At 47.9% G+C, this 23,565-nt stretch overlaps 1 protein-coding gene across 1 annotated transcript in view; it reads left to right on the forward strand.

Annotated features, from left to right (window-relative positions):
* The first annotated feature begins 552 nt into the window (after nt 1-552).
* LOC144170945 (sodium-dependent low-affinity dicarboxylate transporter 1-like) overlaps nt 553-23,565 on the forward strand; it is a 50,355-nt gene continuing 27,342 nt past the window's right edge. The window contains exon 1 of the mRNA XM_077700941.1: nt 553-767. Coding sequence (XP_077557067.1) covers nt 751-767 — 17 coding nt within the window. The 5' untranslated portion in view covers nt 553-750. The remainder of the gene's footprint in view (nt 768-23,565) is intronic.

Below are 23,565 nucleotides of genomic sequence, written 5' to 3' on the forward strand. Positions count from 1 at the left end.
TGTTGAAGTTTCGTTTGAAAAATTAGCGCCTCCGTATGAGCGAACGTGTGAGGTTAGCACGTATGTAAGGTACCCATCAGTGGTGTTGCTGAGCGGTGAGCTGAGCAGTGCAAGCTCAGCAGTGAGTGCTATGACGGAGGAGAGCTCGTGGTATTATAATCGTATCGCTGCCGTAATGGGTACTAACTCATTGACTACTACTCAAAACCCACGGTTTTAAGAGCGAAAGCCCTAAATCTACATGTTTTAAACACGTGCGTTGTGAAATACAGAAAATTAGTGATCCAAAAATGTTGACGCAGCAGCATCAGGGAAGCGTGAGGTGGGGATCGCGCGCCACGAAAGTAAACAGCAGTGCCCAGGGAGGGACAGAGGAGGGCTCAGAAAGAACATCGACGCCGCGCGCGCGGGTAAAGGGAAACAGCAGTGCAAAGGAGAGAAGCTTGCTGCTGCACGTGTAATACGAACCAGCTTGAGAGATGAAAGTAGCTACTGGGACGAAAGGGAGCATTCTGGCGATGGCTACAGCGAGCCGAGCGAGCTTCGGAGAAGGCGGGCGCGACCGCGAAGTTAAACGGAAAGTTCACCAGCACCCATGCAGCTTCGTAGAGTCATCTGTCTTTGTCGCTACAGCTCTACTCTATCGCTGACAGGCGCCTTCACCAGCTCCAGAAAGTCCTGGTCATCTGCATTGCCTGCACGTCGCTGCTTGGGTCGCTCACGTTCAGGGGTCTTCCCAAGTTCAGGACGATGGCTGCCGTTTTCACGTGAGTCGCGCGTGGAACAGGTGGTTACTGTGGGTTTCCCCGCGAACGATAGCTTCGAGGTCATTAACATTTCCTGGAAATACAAAAGATGGATCATCTTATGTGGAGGCAGCTTCATGGATAGATAGATAGATAGATAGATAGATAGATAGATAGATAGATAGATAGATAGATAGATAGATAGATAGATAGATAGATAGATAGATAGATAGATAGATAGATAGATAGATAGATAGATAGATAGATAGATAGATAGATAGATACAGACAGACAGACGGACGGAAGGACTGACTGACTGACTGACTGATTGATTGATTGATTGATTGATTGATTGATTGATTGATTGATGGACGGACGGATGGACGGAAAGACGGATGGTCGGACGTACGGACGGATGGACAGACGGATGGATAGATGGATGGATGGACGGACGGACGGACGGACGGACGGACGGACAGACGGATGATCGGACATATGGACGGATGGACGGACGGATGAATGGATGGATGGATGGATGGATGGATGGATGAATGGATGGATGGATGGATGGATGGACGGACGGACGGACGGACGGACGGACGGACGGACGGACGGATGGATGGATTAATGATCGGTCGGACAGACGAGGGGACGGACGGACGGACTGACGGGATTGGATGGGATTGGGTTGGATGGTTGGGATTGGATTGGATTGGATGGACGGGATTGGACTGGATTGCTGGAATGTATGGGTGGAGGAGACAAACACATTTATGGAGTCCTGTGGTTTAGTGGAGCGTGGTAGCCTCTGGTTTAAGTCTTACGGAGATGGTCGCAGCGCTAGGGACAAGGAATGTTTGTACTTACAGGTTCGAGCTGCCCAGCGCACCCTCCCACTTCTCATAACTATTTACTTAGGGGAAGGGATCTTGGGGGCATGCCCACATAGAGTGGACAAGTGTGGCCGGGGCGCCACAAAGGAGGCAGTCCGGTGAGGGCAGATTCGGTGTAGTACTGCCCGGCAAAAAAGAGTATTGGTTTGCAGGAGACGCCGGAGTCGTTCCTGATAGTTAATGACCAATTGATTGGCGGTGGGATAATGGCGGCGGCGGGCGAGGTGGTAATGCACGACAATGTCGTGATAGGCGATGAGTCGGTGCCTAGCTGATCGGGCGCCAAGGTAGAAGGTGAGGCTCCTTTTCACGGATGGTAAGTCCTCGTGCCACTTACAGGCCGCCTCTTCCCTTCCCAACCAGTGTGCGCCGGGGTCCAGATGAGTTCGCCCGCAGAGGTCGGGGGATTTTTGAAGATTGTTATGTATGCCACGAGGGAAATAGACCCATGGGCGAAATTTTGAGCGGCCGTTTTCGAATCTATGATTATAATTGTTGGAGTAGGCCTGTTTCTTAACGCAAGTTCTATTGCGGCCGCCTCGGCCACCGCAGGGGAGGTGGTACGCACGGATAGAGAGGTAACAGGGGGACTATCCGGGCTGCTGGTGGCCTCGACGGCGTAGCCATTGTGATGGAGGTACTCTGCCACAGGATGAGGACCTTCGTGTTGGAGATCTCTGGGGAGCGGATACCCAAAAATGTCAGAACGTTCTAACCAGAGCAAGTAGTGGAATGCCGGCGAAGCTGGTTGGTGGGATGTGCTTCAATCAGCTCCTCAGCCGTATCGTGCATCCGTAGGCTTTGAAGTCAGGCAGTGGGCTGTTTCTGGGGAATTTGCCGCGCTGCCCTGTAAGTCTTCCTAATGAGATTGTTAACTTTTGCCAGGTCCGCATTAGTGACTCGGGGGTAGAGGAAAGAATAATGTCGCCTGGCTGATGAGAAATGTCTGTAAGGCTCGAAGCCTCTCCTGTTCTTTGAGTCCATGATTACGGCCGGAAATTCGTTTAAGGAGTCCAATTGTAATGAGAACCTTATGTTTAGAGGTATTGCATGTTGCCTCGGTTGCGTTGTATTACCAGCCATAGCGATTTAATGGCAGGCACCTCTGGGATTAGGTGACCATATATGAAAACTGCGTTGTTTTGGGTCATCGCTATCTGAATGTAGGTGGTGGAAGGAGCAATTATGATTTGGCGGGTGAGCATGCAAGGCCCGCCAGAAGAGCTTCTTCGGGAACCTCTTCGGCCCCAATGTGTGAGTCGCTATCTGTTACCCATAACGTTATATCGTCTGCATGATGGCTCTAGTGAAGGCGGGGTATTACTTCAAGCTGTTTGGGCATATTAAGAATGGCCAGATTGGAGAGTAAAGGTGGTAATACTGTCTCCTGTGGGGAAGCTGTGAAAGGAATATAGGGATTTTAAATGCAGAGCTTTTGTATAACTCACGATGTCACCCATGCGTCGGCGTCCGCAGCAGCCAGCCTCCCCCTACACTATATAAAGAAAAAGAAATAACAGTTACCGGCGCCTGGTTTCGATCCCACGACCCTGTGGGCGGAACGCAAGGTACATGGTGCTCTACCCACTGCGCCACAAAACGACACAGAATCAAAGGCTACGAACGCGCCTTATATCCTTGACTCATTCAAACTACGTCGTAAGCGGCGTGCGTTGGCGACTCAGCGGCGTGCTAGCGGCGTGATAGCTACGTGGTGTACACGTGATAGCACCAACCGCCCAAACACTAAACGTTACCGCAATACAACCACCCCCTATGAAGCGGGTTGGCGCGGGCTCCACTCCAGTCAACTCCTGCGCTCTCTTCTCTTGCGTTCGTCGGCGGTCGCAGTTGATAAGCGATGGAAGCAAGACCTTCAACTAGTACCGCGACGCAATTCAACATCAGCGTCGCGGAGCCAGTACAAGACATCGTACCATCGTCTTCGTCGACGATGGTACGCCAACCCTACGCCACGTAAACGACCCCAATGCTCTGCATTTACTCGTGTCCCTCGCGCGGGGGCATGCGACGGAGGATTTTTTTAGATCTCCTATTTGGGGAAACTCAGTGCGCGCTGTGAGGAACGCAAGCACGTAGTTGTAAGTGTGTTCCCCAGGGGCCATAGATTTTAGGTCACGCATGAGGATAGCGTGAGCGACCCGATCGAAGGCTTTTGTGACGTGAAGAGCGAATATGGTGTCTGTTTCTCGTTCGGCAGTAGGTGTTATTACGTCCCGAGAATATTAAAGCAGGACGTCTTAGGTGGATAACCCAGACTGAACCCAATCATTGAATACGGAAGAGCATCAGTAGATGTAAAATCGAGTGTGAAGTGAGAGAGGATGTGAGAGAGGGAAATGAGTCTGAGGTGATCGATGGTAACAGGGTTTCCTGGCCTCGGAATGATGGTGATGTGGGCGTGCCTCCATGCCTGGCGGAGATAACCACGGGCTTCCAAAAGTTGTTAAAATAGTCTGTAAGAGCAGATATGGAGGGGTCGTCCAGGTTACCAAGCATTTTGTTGGTCACTCCATCCGGCCCCGGCATTGACCCGGGCGCTATATGTACCTCTGCTTCCGTAGGGGGGCGCTATATGTACCTCTGCTTCCGTAATATCTACGTCAAGATCAGCATTGGGTGTTCCTTTATACAGTGGGAGCTGTTGGGCGTCCCTAGTTTGGATATGGAAAGAGCAAAATTTATCTAGTAGTTCTTCATTGGTACCCGGAAAATTTTTTGTGACCATTGTAAGCCGATGGGTCTGCTCGGTCTTCCTTGCAGTAGGGTCCAAGAGATGCCTGAGAAAGGACCAAGTGCGTTTTATTCCGAGGTTTCCCTTCATTTGATTACAGATTTCATTCCACGGATCTTGGATGAGCTGGGTAAATTATCGCTCAATTCTAGCGTTTAGGCCAGAAACGTTTAGAGCGCAGTTTCCTGTTGCGCTTTTGTTTCCACCACCTGCGTTGTATACTGCGGTAGGCAGCCCACAAATGCTGTAGGTGGGAGTCAACAATATCCGAAGGAATTTTTATATCCAGCGCAATGATCGTGTGCCGAGCATCTTTAAGAATTTGTGGAGCCCAATTGTCCAATCCTGAAGTACTAATTTCGTGGTGATCGATAGTTTGGCGTACTTGCCAGGAGTTGTCGCAATTCGGCAAAAAAGGTCGGCCGTGGGCGCCGGCGCACAAACCTTCCTCCTGTCACGTCCATTTGGAGGATGAAATTTGCACTTCGTAATGTGTCCGTAGTTGAGGTCAAACAAGCGTGTTTGACGTGATAAGTGAGGGTGAGATCGGGTGACGAGTCGCGCTGCACGCTACTACGCTGCACCTCGTCTCACAGAGTTACACTCAATAGTGAGGCTATTTTACTGTTGCTTAAGGTGTGCAAAAATACATTAAATGTTGCTACAGGTTTTCGGAATACCTATTCGTTCTGTTCTGCACCATTGTACACAATCGTTGTCTGCCTAAAATCAGTTATCAATGGAGAACGTGTGGCGACGTCAATGTCAGGACGCCACAGATTCCTTACTTCTCTCTTTAGTGTAGGTGCAACTCACGTAAATTGACGCTCTGCAACGTCTTCACGTCATGTGTCAAAATACTCTGGCAGCGTTGTGAAAGCGCTATAAATGCTTGCAAGATCACTCTGTTGCATAAACAAATGCGGGAAGAAGAGAGCTTTGGCAATGCTTTGATTTCAAAACCAGAGAAAATACTTCATCTTCAGCTGTAATATTCAAGTAATGAGGACTCGACATGGGAAGAAAGCGTTTCCTACGTTGCCAAGAACCATGCAGAATGACTTTGTGTGTGACAGCTGGCAAGTACACTTTGACAGCATGCGGTGGCTTCAATGCCATGAACCAAGTGTGGGGCTATGCGAAGAGCAATGCCAAGGGAAGAAACCTGGCCCAAGACGCGCTTTAGCTAACTCAACCCTCATCACTGACCGGGCCCATCCTACCAGTATCGGAAACTCGGTATCCAGAGACACTACCCCTGACCTTACCTTCATCGAAAACAATGAGCTAATCACGATCGCCTGGAGCAACATCGGCACCGATATGATCGTCGAGATCAACATACCCACACAGGGGAATCCGATGCGAGCGACAACAGGAAGAAATACACCTGGATAGACTGGACGGAATTCATAAAATCGAGACACCAAGACCAAGAACAGGCGCAAGAAGACGAGATCAACGACATCGACGAATAGACGAAGAAGATCACCCAGGACGTCTACAAGTCTTCCAAGGAGATCGAGACGGACATCGATACCGAAAGAATGAATAGCAGACTCGCCAACCTGATTGAAGCCAAGAACTCCACCCAGAACAGATGAAAGGGACAACGTCTCAACCGAAAACTACGCAAGAAAGTGGCAGAGCTCAACCGAGATATCGAAGAGCACTGCCACACCCTATGCACCCAACAATGGAATGAGCTATGCAACGCTGCGGACGGGCAAATACGCAACGGCAAAATTTGGAACCTACTCAAGCGCCTCCTCGACGAGACCAAGAAGAAATCGCACCAAAGGGACCGACTAGCAAAGCTCATACACCACGAAGTCATGACGCGCGGGACGGACGCCGTCCTGAAGCGAATGCTAGACAAGTACCTCCCATCGACACCAACTGACAATCACGGACAGTACAAGGGCCGATGCAACGCGCGCCTCGACAGGGACATCGAAGTTGAAGTGGTCAGAATGGCACTGCACGACCTCGGCAGCAGATCGGCACCAGTTCCAGACCTCATCACGAACAAAGCCCTCAAGAACATAGAAGATCGATCTGTCGAGTAACTAACCGCGTACTACAAGTGCTGTAAAAACGGCTCTCTACCACCACAATATAAGAAGGCCAAGATGATACTCATCCCCAAACCAGGGAAACCGCTGAGCACGGACAACCTCCGCCCAATATCCATCACGTCCTGCGTGGGCAAGGTGCTGGAGCACGTCCTGCTAAACAGGTGGCAAGAGTACTTTGAAAGAGAGGAGCTGTATCCCGAGACGATCATCGGCTTTCGACAACACCTTAGCCCACAGGACGCCATGATCCAACTCAAAGATCAAAACATAGACGGAGACACCTAAGACACAAGCCAATACTCGGCCTCGACCTGCAAAGTGCTGTTGACAAAGTCAAACACTCCGCCGTACTAAAACAAGTGTCCCAACTCAACATGGGCGAGAGATCGTATAACTTCATCAAGGGCTTCCACACGGGCAGGACAGCGGAACTTAGGGCCGACGATTTGAAGGCGAAGGAGAAACGCCTAGGTAGCACCGGGACGCCTCAAGGCTCTGTCATTTCACCACTGCTGTTCAACCTCGTGATGATCGGAGTAGCCGAAAGCCTGAGCAGAATCAACAAGGTCAAGTACACGATCTACGCAGACGACATCGAGCTGTGGGTAGACGGATGCAGCGATGTTCACATAGCGTCTACGCTGCAGACAGCCGTCGATACTATCGAAGACTACCTCAAAGGTACCGGACTCAAATGCTCACCGAACAAGTCGGAGATTTTGTTGTACCTACCGATCAGAAACCACAGAATCAAAGACCAAAGGGAACACGATAAGATCAAGATCAAGACGAGCGACGGGACGACGACACCGATAGTGAACAAGATCAGAGTCCTGGGGATGACAATAGAATCACTCGACAGGAACGGTGACACGATCACCCGACTCACCGGGAAGACGGTGAACGCGACCAGACTTCTCAAATGTGTTTCTACAAGGAAAGGAGGAGTGAGAGAAAAAGTTCTGACTAGGCTCATACACTCGTTTGTGATCTGCCACATAGCCTACGTGGCGGCCTTCCACAAATGGGGAAAGAGCGAGAACAAGATCGACGTACTGATACGCAGAGCCTACAAGATGGCAATGAGACTACCCGAGACGACCAACACGAATCGCCTGCTCCAGCTAGGAGTCCATAAAACCTTGGACGAAACTGCCGAAGCACAAAGGACCGCTCAGCTTTAGAGGCTGTCAGCCACCAAAGCAGGCAGAACGATCCTGAACAATCTCGGCATAGGCTTCCACGAGCAACAAGGGGCGAAAAGCTCGATTCCCGACGACGTACGACGAAACGTCAGAGTAGATCCCATTCCAAAGAATGTACACCCGGAGTTCAACAAAGGCAGAAGAAGAGCGAGAGCCAAAGCGCTAACAGACATACACGCCAGTGACACCAAGCCAGATACGTGGACGCGGCAGAGTATGCCGGCCGCAACGGTTTCGCCGTCGCCGTGGTCGACGCCAATGGAAACACCCGCACGGCAGCCAGCACGTTATGCACTCAATCCGAAGAGGCCGAGGAGGTAGCCATCGATGTGGCCATCGCAGACCGGGATTGCCAGACCGTGCTGAGCGACTCCAGACAGGCTGTAAGGAACTTTTCCAAGGGCAGAATCACACCGACGGCGGTCCGCATACTAAAAGAAGTGAAAGGCAACAAGAAGGTACGCATCAAGAGGTTCCCGGCGCACGCGGGCGAAGCGTCGGAAATAAACGCAAACCACAACGAAACGGCACACGCTAGAGCGCCAGCACTAACCGACCGCGCCCACGGCGACCACCCGCAATGGTTTAGTACACGAAACAGGATGCCAAACTACACTGAGATGACCAAGGCCTTCTGTCTGACCTGCAGACTTCTCCCGCCGCCCTGCACGGGGCTAGACAGGTCGCAGGCCGTTATATTCAGGCAACTACAAACGGGCACGCTGCCGAGTCCGGCACTACTCCACAGAACGTATCCTGAGTCACACCCGAACGACAAGTGCAAGACATGCCGCAAGGAGACGGCCACATTTGCAGAGATGTGGGATTGTATCAAGAATCCAGACGAGGCTAAATCAGGACGCATACCGCCGCGACTAGAGTCTGCGACGATGAGCAACAACCACGAAAAACAACTATGGGCCGTCCAGCAGGCCCTCGAGGCGATGGCAAGGCAGGATCCCGGCGAGCCGGCAACGGCAAGCGGGCATCCGCGCCGCACGCCCGCCACGAGGACGACGTAGGCCCAGTCTACACGCGAAAGCGCGCGCTGCAGGCATCAATAATGTTTTTCCAATCCAATTCAATGTGTGTTTTCGGATGGGCAAAGCTTTGCTTTCCCACGCGCACAAAGGTGCCGAGTGAGGTTGGAACCGTGTGTAAGTGGTCCCTACAATCGTCTGATGCGTTCTCCGCTCCTTTCTTCTGCACATCAGGCCTGTTCTCACCAAACAGGGAAGAAGGATACCAAAGAATAGGGATACCACGTAACTCAACGCCCCCCCCCCCCCCCCCCCTCTTGCCCAAAACATGTTTGCGGAGTAATTATTTGCAACCCTGAACACCTTAAACAACGCAGCAAGTATTGTATATTTATGGCACTAAGACAACCACTTTTATTACGTTCTTCGCAGGACTTTATTTAGAGACTTGCATGTACACGGACCATATTTACGGGTTTTATGGTTTATTTGCCAGAGAATAGGGGTTGTTGTGTTCACGCGTATTGTGTACGTCAACTTTTTTAAACGACAATAAGTTGAACAAAGGGACTACCCTTCCCTCACAGAGTTTGCGCAGTTCATATTATCTCAAGCTTAGTAACCGCACTTAAAGCTTATATTCGTTGTCCTCAAACCATTATTCGTTATTCAGAAACTGATGCATGCTGTGAACACAGGCTCTCAGATTACCCTTCAAATGAGTTCCTCTGCTCTCGACGTGCAGTAACGGCGAGAACATAGGCGGTTCCTCAGCATTATCCTGGAATGCTTCTTAAAACCTGTACTGACACTAGCCGCAGTAGAAGTCATGCGGGCTCTTCGTGGTGCTAGATCCCTAAAGAAACCCAGTACCTGCAGACATTTTATCTACCATGTCATCGGGAATGCAGTCCGCTCTACACTCTAACGCTTGAGTTTTAGAAGAGTGTTTACACAATGTCTGTCGACATCTTTTCGCCCTATCCCCCCCTCCTCCTCAGAAAAAGAAACAACGTGAAGTTTCATTGTGAACACTATACTTACGACTGACTCTGGGTTGGTGTCCCTCTCAAAGTAGTTACTATACGAAAATTGGAGGGTCGAGATAAAAGAGAAACAGCAGAACAGAGTAAGGCAAACGCAGTGCTTGTTAAAGCAATTGCAATCTTAGCATGCAATCAAAAAAGGAGGAGAAAGTAAGTGCAGTCGATTTGAAAAGAATTTATGATTCACCAAACCGTAGCCACGTGTAACTGTAGTGTGCACAAAAAGGGAAGTGTACTGACCTCAGCGAAGTGACCGTTCTGCCTGATAGGATATGGACGGATAGTATGTCTTCATTCGTTTTCACCACCGCATTTGTCCTGTGAACATATTGCCTTCATAGAAAGACTTGATGCAGACCGCAGACCGCAACGAAATGCCTGTAATGTGGGACAAATGAGTCGCTTGTTTTTGTTGTGTATCTTCTGCCATCCAATTCCACAAATGCTTGGTTATAAGCACTGCGTTTGAATCATTCAACGTTATTCATTCCGTCCCGGCGCTACTTATTCGCTTCTCATTATTCATACAGCTTGCCGTTTCGCATAAAATTTTGGAGTGTACGGCGTGAAACAACTGAAAACTAGTTGTAACTGATGTTCTCGCTTCCAGAGTCGCGCTAGTAATCAAGCGTGGAGTCCTTAAGTTACGAAGCATTCATAAGAACAAATTTCGTAATTGAGTCATGACTATCCGAAGTGGACGACGAGAGCTGGCATGCCCATTTATTCTTCCGCAGACATGTAACGTTATGTGGCCACCTAAAATAACAACGTTGCCATCACCTCATACATTTACTGCATCGGCTAACGTGTCTGACTCGAAGGGGTGTGAAACGTTACAACATATCTAGTAAAAAGTGAAAAAAAAAACAACTGAAGTGCTCAACAATGGAAAATTCAAGAAAAGGTTTTTCATTGCATAGAAAGGTGAGGGAGATGTTCTAAAATAGTAGTTACAAGAGAATAACATTATTCTATCTGGTGATTCTGAATCTAGAAATTAAAAATCAGCCTTTCGGAGCTTTTGAAGAAGCCCAGAGATAACTGAGGTTAGAAAGTGGCAATTTTCTTGCTGTATATTCGGAACGTACTTGCGGTGCAAAGGCACAATCGATACGGGATTTCCTTTTTTTCTCATCGAGGAGGTTAAGCCACTGCTGGGGAATCGTTTGTAAACAGAAAAAAACAATAGCAATACGAACATTATTATTTATTTTTACTTATAATAACAATAACAATCAAAACAACCCACACAATTGATCTGGAGAGTTTAGTGACCTGACTGCAGTGGGTTAAAGTGCTGCTCTGTAGAAATGGGCCTAGGGTCGTTGGGATTTATTGAGTATTATGGAAGTTTACGTTTTACTTTCTATTTGTGTTTGCTCTTGTTGCGGATCTGGTAGCGTGACCGGGGATGGCGTCCGTTGGTCCGGAGTAGGGACAAACGTTGGGGCGAGTAGGGCGAAGAAAGAAACTTTATGTACAGATATTTACATAGCGTTTGATTGAGTGAAGAGGGTCTTGCGCTCCTGCGCGCGAGAGATTTAATAACCAGGTTGGGTCCGCCCCCTTTCACCCCTTTTCTCGGCTAATGCATTGATGTCGGCTTTAAGGGCCTTAATCCAAGAACTACTGTCAAGTGTTTGCGAAAGGGAAGTTATTTGGACAGTCGCACTGCGTAAGGTGCAGAATTTGGGCCAATTAACAAGGGCGCATGAGGTGGGTCGGCAAGCCCCCTCCTCGCTTCACATCCCCATCCTCACCTAGAGCCACTGCTCACCTTCCGTGAAATCACCCTCCATCACAGGCTTTCACGCACCACCCTTCCACCTCCTCACCCCTGGTTATCCCCCGTTGAATCATCCATCTGCAAACAGATACATACCCATTCCCTCCCCACTCGATCAATTCTCACCCACATATCGCCATCCCTTATCCCCATTGTGGGAACTACGAAGACACCCCCTAAGCCATCTGGCACTGCCCCGCCCTGCTTCCTCTTCCCCTACCCAACCCCCCCGACTCCTGGCTGTCTGCCCTCGCGCGCTCGGACGCCCAGTCCCAGTGCGCCCTGGTCGAGAGGGCTCGGGCCTATAAAGATGTGCTTCCGCGGCTCCACCGTCCGTACTATGCCTGGCCAGGAATAAAACGTGCTTCTCTCAGCTGACGTCAGGACGCACCAATCACGAAAATCCGTGGCACTGAAACTGACGTCCACACACTCACAAAGGGGAGGCACTTCTCCTCTCGAACAGGTTAGCCTGCGGTTAACTCCGGTAGTGCAATGGTTGAAGCGACAGGAGGACGCCTGGGCCCAGTCGGTAATCCGGCGTCGAGCGCTCGTTGAATAGCGGCGTGTCGAACCCACAACAAAGCAGCTCCACGATGCGCGGCTCGCGGCTGAATATTGCCGCCGAAAGAGCAATGCTGCTCAGGGTGTCGAACCGGAACCGGAACCAAACCGAAAACCGGAACCAAACTCGAATTTTTGCCCCGAACCGGAACTGCATCGGAACAGTACTTTTACGCCAGTTTGGAACTGACCCCGAACCGGAACGAATCGAAGGAACCGTTCCGAACCGGTTCCGGGGCCTCAAAACTGTGATTTCTAGTCTTCCATTTCGGTACCCTACCTTGCGTCTGAAGATATTTTTACCCTTCGCCAGACGGCACCACGAAATATTTTGCACAGTCTGCAGTTCCCAAGGCCCACAAGGTTCTCTTCTTATTATAATCATCACTTTAATGTAAAGTTGTCTGCATATACTATCAGTTTGCGTTAGGTACTGACCATCTCCCCCAATTATCTTACACATTTAGAATAACTTAAGTAAGAACGCATATTCCGAGGGAGCATATCATGGAACATTCTTCATGGTTTCTATCTGCATTGTGTTTAAAATCGTGTAAAGTTTTCAATGTGTTGTTGATTCGAATGCATCTCTGTACGCTTGTTAAGAAGGCATTCATGGACACCATAACAACAAATCCATATCTTCCATTCATGTTCGTTTGAATGGGCAGTTATATACAAACAGCACTAAGATACTAACACTCGGAGTTCTCTACGTCACCGTCACTTTTCCTTGTATAGTGCCATTGTGTCCTTTGGTTACTGCTCTAACAGAACATGTGAATAGAAAAAAAATTACGTAGATGCGATAGCATGTTCACGTTATCTTTAATCTGCTAAACCTTTAGATTAAGGGGAGCATGGATTAAAGTTGATTAATTCGGATTAGCTTGTAGACTGGGGTGGGTTAGTGAGATGAGTGAATGAGCTTAATGGAACTTAGTGGGACTGGTGTGTTGATTATTTTGGATTAGAGGAATTAGCGGGTAAGTTAAGGTGGATTAGAGGGTCGGACCAAACATGATATCTTTGGGGTCCTTGGCATTTGGAAATTTTGCAGCGTTCTCCTTCTCGACCAATCAGGAAATTTGGTTACGAACAAAATATCCGTAAAGTTATGCGACGACCACCTGAATGCTATAAAAGTTATTTCTTTATGCACGTATTGCGCTGTTATGTTGTTTCAGCATATCGGAACTACCAATCAGGATGGGTGTCACCAGTGACACTTAGATTGCTGCAGAACAAAATAGCAAATAGAAAAATCAAATTGGTGTGGACGCCTGCTCACGCCTCCATGGAGGGTAACGAGTTTGCCCACCAACAAGCCTGCGCACTCGCACCCCAGGCTGCGGAGGAAGGCGTGGAGTACTGCCCGCTTATCACTTTCAGAGAAATCACGCAGCACTATCGGCTAGAAAGACAGACACTCCCTCCACCTCATCCTAGCCTCTCTAAGGAGCAGCAGACAGTCTTTCACCTCATTCAATCTGGATCCTTCCCCCACCCAACAAGGCTACACCTCATGTTCCCGGAGCAATACTCTGCCGAATGCAAATTTTGTAAAAAACCAGGATCACTCCGCCACATAATTGGGGAGTGCGACTTCAGCTCAGAAAATCCACCCCTCCTCCATCCCCCCACCCCTTCTTTTAGAGAGCAATGGGAGATTTTGGTGTCCAGCTCCTCACTGGCGACCCAGCTAGCGCTGGTCGACCGGGCGCAGGCGGCCATGACATCACATGGGCTCCAGTGAATAAGGAACCACTCCCAAATTAGACGCTCAATAAATGTATTCTCTCTCTCTCTCTCTCTCTCTCTCTCTCTCTCTCTCTCGCGTAAGATTGACATGGCGCACTCGAGTTAATAACTAATTGCCAAATGCATATCTTATATTCATCAAAGGGTTTTCAAAACGTGTACATATATGAGGTAAAACTGTAGGAAGCAAGTAAACTGAAAGAAAAAATAAGGAACGATCAACTGGTTTGATGCGAAAGAAACCCGACAGCATTCTTCAATACCTTGTCTTTCTTTATGCTACAGTTCTGCAGCCTTCCACAGGTGTAGCATCTCAACCCCCGAACACAGCCTCCTCCAAGCTGAGGAAGCGGGGATAGCAAGTGCGCGTAGCCAAAGCGGTGCCAAAACTCTCATAACAGACTCTTAGCAGGCATGGCGCAACTTTGCCAACGGTGGATTGCATGCTACAACACCTCGAATGATCAATCAGGGACCACCAACGACACCAGCCAAGAATGTATGGGCACCAGCTCATACTGGCATCCCCGGCAAACAATCTCGTCACCAACCTCGTGGCCCAAGATTTGACCCGCTCAGCCAGCGCTATTAAAGCCGAGCCCGAGCGCGTGCATCCTGTAGTCAATACCAGGAAATTAATCAACACTATAGGCTCTCCCGTAAAACGTATTCCTCCCCGCACAAATCGCTACCGATTAACCAGGAAAGATTATTCCGCGCCCTGCTGGTTAAAACCTTCGCACACGCCACCAGATTTCACCTCTTTGACCGGACACAATTCTCTCCATTTGCAGCATCTGGGGAGAGCCTGGGAACCTTATACGCATAGTAGGCGGCTGCAAAACGTCTACCCTAGATCCACCTAACCAACACGTTTCCATAGAGATGTGGGAGAGAGCCTTGGCCAGCTCCCGCCTGGAAGATCAGCTGCTCTTGACGGAAACTGCTGTCCGTGCACTCGGCCCATTGAGTGACGACGCCTCTCTGAAACTTTTCCTCGATTTAATTAGATTAATTTTCTCTCTGTATCTCTCTACGAGGAATGATTACTGCAGCTTGTGAATTTACTAGGCTATTATCTTTCCTACCGCCCAATCGCTGTCAGCAGTCGCTGAAGTGCCATTAGCAAATTCCTGTCTCCGGTGGTTCTCTATCCAATGCCATCCTATACACGCTGTCCAATGAGTCATTAAAGCCGTTATTTCTTTCTAACCGGTCTGTTAGCAGATAAAAGATGAGCAGAAGAAAATCGCCCAAAACCCCACCAGCCACGCTTGACAGTCGGAGGTTGACGCCTACGCCGGACTGTTTTCGACTTTTATCACTGCTAATGATTTCGTGTTAAAGCTGAAGCGCCGTTGAAACAAGGGGCACATGAAAAGTGTAGCAGACCAACCAATTTATTTACAATACAATTTTTTTCCTCATTGTACGAAAACAGGGGCGCGTGTGCGCGTCCGGGCGTAGAGATTTGATGGATCCAAAAGAAAAGGATAGCGGTCACGCAGGCTCTCCTGCCCGCCCAAGAGACTGCCCGCTTGCCAGTAAAATACCTGCCCGCCTGCCTGCAGCCTGCCTGCCTGTCTGCCAGGTAGAAGATTCCTGCGAGGATGCGTGATTTGGGGACGAGGGGCGGCCCGTCACGAGACGCCCGTGGGGAGTGTGGGTGGGGGCGGAGACGCAAAATGCCGCACCATCGCGACACTCGAGGGTATCAAAAAACGATTGTGGATGGACGGGTCATCTGCTTAGGACGGGACAATAGAAAGGCTGCAGGGCGTCTGCCAATTGCCAGAAGCTTCTGGCGACGATGCACCGAGGGTGCAGGCGCCGGAGGCGACAGGGCGCTGCTCACTGGCCAGGAGGCTACATGTTCGCCTTGCAGAAGACTGTGGCGAGGATGTATTATTTGGAGCCGATGTGCAGCCCGTCACTGGTCAGCGAAGGGAGTAGATCACAGTGCGGCACGGCAGTGGCTACTCTACGTAGGCGCCACGCGTTAGAGCGCAGCCCATAAGCGCCCGCTCCCGTGGTTTCGCGTAGTCCCTCAGCGTCGGCCTGGTTGTATACGAGAGAACGAAGACGCCACCGAAGGTAGAGTGAGCAAGAAAGCGGAGGATGAAAGTATGACGAAAGTGTGAGGGGGAGGGTGGAATTTTGAGACTGTGCGAGGCGTGCTTCACAGCGGCGACACCACGCGCCATCATGCATGTGCTCATGACGCGATCACTTCCTGAGGCACAGCAGCTATGCGCCGTCGCCGAGAAGACGACAGTTCATGCTGCACTGAAATTTCGCATTAGCGAGTATTGTAATCGTCCGCCATTTTTTTTTTGTTTCCTGAAGAAAACAACTGGTGGGTATAAAACTGCAGTGTTATGAGCCAAGAATAAAATTACATTAATTTATAAAAATATACGAAACTAAATTATTAAAAATAAACTTGTCGCATAAAGAGTAATACTTTCACATTTACAGAAACACGCAGCCTTAAGTGTCCCATCTAACCTTTTATTTCGCTTCAGTTTATGTTGTAATCATGGACCTACCATAGAAAACATTTTGCAGTAGATTGTAGATTTAAAGAAACTTTTCGAGACTTTCGATCCACACTTTCACTCTTTTCTTCGCATCTGGAAGCACTGCAAAAGCTATAGCTTTTGTCGGCACAGAACAGCAGTCGGTGATTTTCTCGTCACAGCAGATACGCCTTCCGTTTTGCTTCGCTTTCGTGGCTTTTTTTTTTTTTTTTTAAAGTCGCAACTTAAGGAAAGCAGGCAATTAGCCGCTACCCCGCTGTAATGACGTCATTCCAGCGGTAGATGCACGCAAGAGCGGCAAGTGAAAATATTTTAAGCAAGTTTCTAAGTTATCTGAGGGGGACAGAGGAGCAATTTTGGCTGAGGCGCTTTGCGACCCCCTAATCTAAGTACTCGATGTCTTGGTTGAATACTTCCTGCAAGCACTCAAGATTTAGAAAAAAAGTGAAAAAGTGTTCCAGGGTCGCTTTAATTTGGCCAATACAAAACATTTGCACAAATAAAGCTACATTATGGCTTTTTTTTTTCATACCGACTTGACAAGCAAATAAAAACCGAGCACAAAAAAAGAACAGAAAAAAAACGCGCCTGCTTTTTTTTCTTCTCCGAACCCGTTTGAACACCTTTGAACCGGTTCGAACCGGAACGAAATCATGCTCCGGAACCGAACCCGAACCGAACCCGAAAGGCTTTAACCCGAACCCGAACCGAACCCGGAAAATTTCCAGTTCGACACCCTGGTGCTGCTCGCCTTTGTCCATCCCTCCCTGCAACAGCCTCGCTTATTGTGACTTGCCTTGCCGGCGGGCGCTTGGGTTACCGTGAAGCCGCGGAAAGCGGCTTGTGTCCAGCAGCAGAGTCAGTCGCTCCCGCGTCCTTGCGCACGAAGCCCAGTAGCTACCCGCCGATGGGGGAGGGGGAAGGGGGGGGGGGGGGTCGGGGGACCGGCGAAAACCCGGACGACGGTAGGATTGGGTGATTGAACCCGATAATACTGCAGACGGTCGTCGCAATGCCAGTGCGGAGATCGTAACACTCTTCATCGCTCGCATTCCACGAATCTCTTCACAACCACTGGGGAAGTTTTCTTACATTTTTTAAATACGATAGTCTTTCTTGGGCTACTTAAACCCAGAAATTTTGGTCTGTCTGTATGTCTGTCTGTCCGTCTGTCTGTCTGTGACTCGATTCAGCCACCCGGCCAAAACAAAACAATGCCTGAGCAATAGTCTTATATAGTCACAGCTAAATCTACCCGTCTATGTCCGGTGTAATGTTCATACTTACCAACATTGTTGAAGAAGAACCAGACATTACGCAAATATGAGACAACAAATCAATACAGAAGTGATATTTGCGGTGTTCCTTTATAAAAATTAAAAAATGCTTGACTTTTGCGAAATTAAATACTTCATCAACTGCAGAAAAAGAATTCACTCCGCCGTCGCCTGCTGTCGCCCGCGCCACTATAGCTTCTGGCGCCATTTTAAGAAATCAACCGGCAACAGTTACGCAAGGTTCCACTAGATAGTTTCCACGTTCTACTTGCAACGCACGTGGAGTAGGGAAACGCGGTTCTATAAACGTTGAAGTAGGGTGCCTCGATTAACGCGCGTCTTCGCTGTACGGCAGCGCTGGCATCGAGACACCCGGTTTGGAGCAGTGGAACGCGGGAAATTTAAAATGATTTAAGCAAACATTTGGGGTCTTTACTTTGGGAGGAGCGCGACGCAAGAGGAACAACATGGGAGGTGAGCGGTAAAGCGAAGGGAGGCACTTACTTCGCAAAAGCCGATAAAGACTATCGTCTTTTGACGGCATTTGCAACGAAAGGAGCAGATACGCGGCCAATTTTTTATGGTCGAACTTGCCATACCCCCTCCCTCTCTGACAAACCAATCCAATCCTCTCCGTCCTGCTCCTATACTCCCCCTACTCTTGCTTTTCCTCCTTGATTGTGCTCGGATGCAACGTGGATATTTTACATCGGAGCTTAATTAAGCTAGGTTTTAAAGGTTGTCATACACGTTTTGACGTCCTCGAATCTCCGGAGGCTTTGTGCGTATTTTAAGCGCGAGTCGTGTCATAGCGCTAGACGTTCTACGGCACGTGCTGTAGCTTGGCGGTAGCAAGTTGCGATCAGTGTATGTCGTGGCGACACGAAACCGGTTGTCACTGTCGCTACTACGTGACCACGACTTTCCAGCTGTGCTTATTATCCTCATTCGCATCCACAGAAAAATATCTAAAAAGGCTGACCATTCAGGAACTTCGTAAAGCTATTGCAGAAACAGGTATTTCGCATATATAAGGAGTCCACTTGAATACAAACAATGAAAACAACTGGACCCAACTCTCAATGAGTTTTTATTCAATTCGTCTTCAAATGTTACCGCTCATATATAGTACTGGCTGATATCTTCAGCGACCTTGGAACCTGACTAATCAATCCCCTAAACTAGAAAGTGCGCACAAAGCAAGCGTTCCCCTTCAAAAACAGCTGTGCTTCAATGCTGTACATCACACTCAATAATTGCGGAGTAGTCAGTACTGAAAGATATGCTGATTAACCAGAAAGCTGCGCCTTTCATACGTAGTTGAAACTTATCAATGACTCCCTCATTCAGCGGCATTGATACTTCAGAGGTATCCCGACTTTGGACAGCACAGCGGCGTCCGCCTTTGATGACTGTCCGTCCTTCACAAACCCCACCGCGCGCAATCAACTTATAATTATCCGGGAAGCCACGTGGTACTCCTAATCAGCAGAGGCTAACAATCTGTACGCCATAGCCAGATAGTACAGTGCAACGGAGGCCCTAATTTGCTTCGGGTGTATGCCAAAGCGTCCTTGACCAAATAATTATTCCACACATCGTGCGATCATAAAAACTGTAACTAAGGATTAAATGTAAGCTAGTTGGGTACTAATTGCTAGTAAAAAGAGCTCAGAAAACGCGGACGCAGTATACGTAGCGTTTGCGATTGTCTTTCTACTGCGTCCCAGTTTTCTGCGCGGTTTTTTCTAGCCATCTTCCTAGGTATCTAGCCATTTTCTTCCTAGGTATCTCTTTGAAATCTTATTTCTCCCACGTTTTTTCTGTTGCTATGTGGTGACAAAGGTGTACATTTTTTTAACTACAATATACTGGTTATTCTTGTTTGTATTCTATTTCTGTGGTGACAAAGATGTCATTGATTGATTGATTGTGGGGTTTAACGCGCCGACGCAACGCAGGCGATGAGGCGCGCCGTAGAGGAGGGCTCCGGATTAATTTTGACCACCTGGGGATCTTTAACGTGCGCCGAAATCTCGTACACACGGGCGGTTTTGCTTTTCGCCTCCACCAGAAAAGCCGCCGCCGCGGCCGGGAATCGAACCCGCGACCTCGTGCTCAGCAGCGCAACGCCTTAGCCACTGAGCCACCACGGCGGGTGACAAAGATGTCAATTTGTTTTGATTACACTGTACTGGTGATTTCTTGTTTGAATTTTTATTTTTACTGCTTTTCTCTTTTTCTTCTCCGATTTTTTTTCTCGTCCCCCTGTCTTGCTGCCCTGTGTGTCTACCTGGCTTTTGGGCTGGTCAAGTTGCCTGCGAGCAACTTTTTCCCAAATCGTCCGTCGTACTGTCTTTGTAAGCATTACGATAAAATAGTCATTCATTCATTCTTTCATTCATAAAATCATATTTGGGAGACCCAATAACCCTTTCGGTCCTGGTGTTTTATATTTAGGACATTAACTAAAATACTTCTAAAAATTTCAGAACAAAACCAAAACAGCTAGTTTTCTGTGAAGTAGTTCTTCAAGGATGTCTTCTTTCGATACATGTCACCATTGCTCGTCTTTTGTTAAAGCTGAACGTTAGAGAGAGGAAGGCATTGTAATTAGGACCAAACTGACACCGGGGTAACCCCAGGGACCGAAGTCCTAGTTTGATTATACTGTGACTCGAAAAATACTTTTAATATCAGCTTTATTTTTCGTGTATGGGCTCACTGATCTAAATTAGGAAAACAAGCAAAAAAAGTTTTTTCTTGGGTTTTAAAATTTTAATTCCCTAGTGCCCTTATTAGATTTAGTGCCTCTAAATCTCTAGTTACTTGCACCACAAGCTTAAGTTTTCGTTTGTAAGCTGATAGGATCCCAATTATAAAGAAAAGACACAATTTTGTTTACTAGACATAAAAAATTCAGGACTGAAAGGGTTCGGCGCTTTTTTTTTTCTCAGTAGCGGACTTTCTGTTATCGTATTCAGAGTTCGCTATTCAATGAAGCACTCACTCAACTGCTTGGTTAAGCCACAACTTTGAAACTAAACGTTTCTTTACACGCTTGTCACCGCACACCATTGCCCTGTGACCTTGGAGTGGGTTACGTTCCACGTGTGGCCGGTAAAAGTTGGGATTGATACCACCTCAATAACAACCTAATAAGCATCTGGACAAAACAATTGAACTACATGCAGTGGAACGGCTTCGAGTTACTACCTAAACAAGCATTAACTTTCAGTTGTTCTCCCATACAATGTCCGCATGCCGACGTATTCTGAGACGAACATGGACCATAATTCCGCTGCAAAAATTCAATGCTTCTTTTAAAGATGACAGCCTTCTTTGGGACACCTAAACGCGAAATTATATCTGTATGTCACTCAGATCAACCGCCCCGCCGAAAAAGAAAAACGGGGGAAAGAATGCTTTGAACACTGTATGTAAAGGAAAGACCGTATTAAACTGCACAAGCTGCTGCCAAGCCTTGTACCTGTTCACATTATCCGGTTCAAATTGAACCTCAGGCATATATAAAACAAAATATGAGCACTTAACCGAAACTACCACCGTTCATGTAATTAAGAATACACGTTGGCCTGGGTTTTACGATAGCAAATTCAAAAAGAACAACCAGTGATCAACGGCGTCGAAGAGGAGCGAGGTAAAAGAAAACGCAAAAACAAAAGTCGGTTCCATCTGTTTCATGAACAATAGAAAGTAGAGTCCCAAGATATGATGCGCGAGCAATTTTAAAGCAGGGAGGTTGAATTAAAGTGAACAAAGCTGCATTGAATTTATCATTAGAGGTAGAGATGGAGGAGTAAGAACGGGAAAGGTGGTATTGGGGAAGAGAGGAAAGGAAAAAGAGCTACGTTGCAGGGATGGCAGAAAATGACATTCTTTCGAAGACATTAGCTGTGAACCACGCAGATACACGGCCAACTTTTTACCTTATTACCATGATGAAGAGACAACAAGCTGCAGGCGACATCAAAATAACCATGGAGGTACTAAAAGGTGGGGGAAACATTACACTAGAAAAGCTCGCCAAACTATTCTCATATTGCCGCAGAACTTGAGAAGTACCCATAGCCCAGACCTAGCCTAGCCTATAGCTATAGCCTAGTCTAGCTCAGCCCAGATGCCTAGACTAGCTCTGGAACCCTGACAGGTGCAGTTTGGCAACTTTTGTTCCTGTTCCTTTAGTTTGCAATATGTAAGAAAGTGAGAATGCTAATAAAAAAAAGCCCTAAATTCCAACATAATTCTGTTCCACACGATGGAGCATTTAAGAGATCGTATGAACTACAGACCCATCAGCTCTCGTTCATCAACTCTCTGTTCTACACGGGTTAATCACGAATGTATTAATTAATCGTACGGGTGACATCCTATATGTCGAACAACCGACAGAACTGGCTGCATTCAGAAAATGCCTGTCAGCGATTGATCACATTCATGTGGTCACTAGACTAATAAAGAAATGCGCGGGGAATATAGTAAACCATTTTGCGCGGCATCAATAGATTACGAAAAACCGTTCCACTCTGCAGACATTACTGCAGTACTGTAAGCAGTGAAGGACCAGGAAATAGAGGGGACACAAATAAGACTCTTGGAAGACATATCCTTACAAAAAATGCACGGGCACGATAATCCTTCCCAAAGGCTTAAAAAAATTCGATCAGGACGGAAGTGAGGCAAGAATATTCTCTCTCCCTCCAAATTTGTTTACAGCCTCCCTCGAGGACGTATTCAGGAAACTGGAATGGGAGAAGCGAATAATGCGCGTGAATGGGGAGTACTTGAGCTACTTGAGTTTTACGTGCGGCATAATCTTGTTCGGGGAATCGGGATAACAGCAGACAAAAATCCTTGAGGAGCTGCTTTGAGAAAGATCTCTAACATCATTTGAGATGAATATGAAGAAATCGTATGCAATGTTTAACAGACACGCACAAAGTCTCACCCTTAGCGTGGGTGATGAAATACTTGAAATGGTGGATCAGTATAACTATGCTGGACAAGTTTTCGGTGCTCATCCATGCCACGAAAACGAAATCCGGCGTGGGATTATTATGAGCTGTTAGCACGCTCTAAAGAAAGGTACACAACACATGCGTACTCCAAGTGATGCGTTATGCTGAAGATACCGGGCACATTACTAAACGCCCGCAAAAAATCTTGAGTGCCAACGAGTCATGAAAAGAAGGGCGATAAGAGTACCTCTCTGGGGAAGCGGAATTCTTCAAAACGCATGTTTATCGTTTCTTGATGAGCACTGATAACAAACTCACCATTCGCTGAAAATTTCAGCGTATGTTGCGTTTGGTTCTTCCACGACATTGCGTCCACATTTTAAGGGCTTCGCATGACCTCTGTAAATAGGACGAAAACAGCAATTCTCGCTAAACAGCCTAACTTTGAAAGCACCTCTGGCTCTTCATCCGGACGTTAATCCGTACAAGTCCTCTGTTTCTGTGTAACAGTTGGTCTCCACAAGGCGCCGAAAAGCGTGCCCACGAAAATCTGAAGCTTTTTCTCATTATTTGTTTCTTTAAAGCTTTGAATTGACCGATGTACTTGAAACTTAAGCCACACAAAATCCGTAATGCCTGGGATTTCCCTTAAGCATACCATGTTCACTAGAGAAAAAAAAACCGCCCGTAATGTATTAAGTTTAGGTGTCCGAAAATAATATTAGGTTTTGATATTGGTATAGTAACTTTGATGTATAGTAGAACCCCGCTGTTACGTTCCTTACTGTTGCGTTTTCCTGGCTGTTACGTTGTGTGCCATCGGTCCCGGCGTAACTCCCATAGTATATAATGTATTGCGAACCCCGTTGTAACGTCTCAACTGTGGGCCCGTTCCCGTTTAATGCGTCGCAACCTGACACTCCGAAGCCGCTTGGGCACCGCCATTTTGGCT

This window comes from Haemaphysalis longicornis, unplaced genomic scaffold (genome assembly GCF_048455015.1).
Source record: "Haemaphysalis longicornis isolate Haplotype H1 unplaced genomic scaffold, Haemaphysalis longicornis Haplotype H1 scaffold_2, whole genome shotgun sequence".
Taxonomy (NCBI): Eukaryota; Metazoa; Arthropoda; class Arachnida; order Ixodida; family Ixodidae; genus Haemaphysalis; species Haemaphysalis longicornis.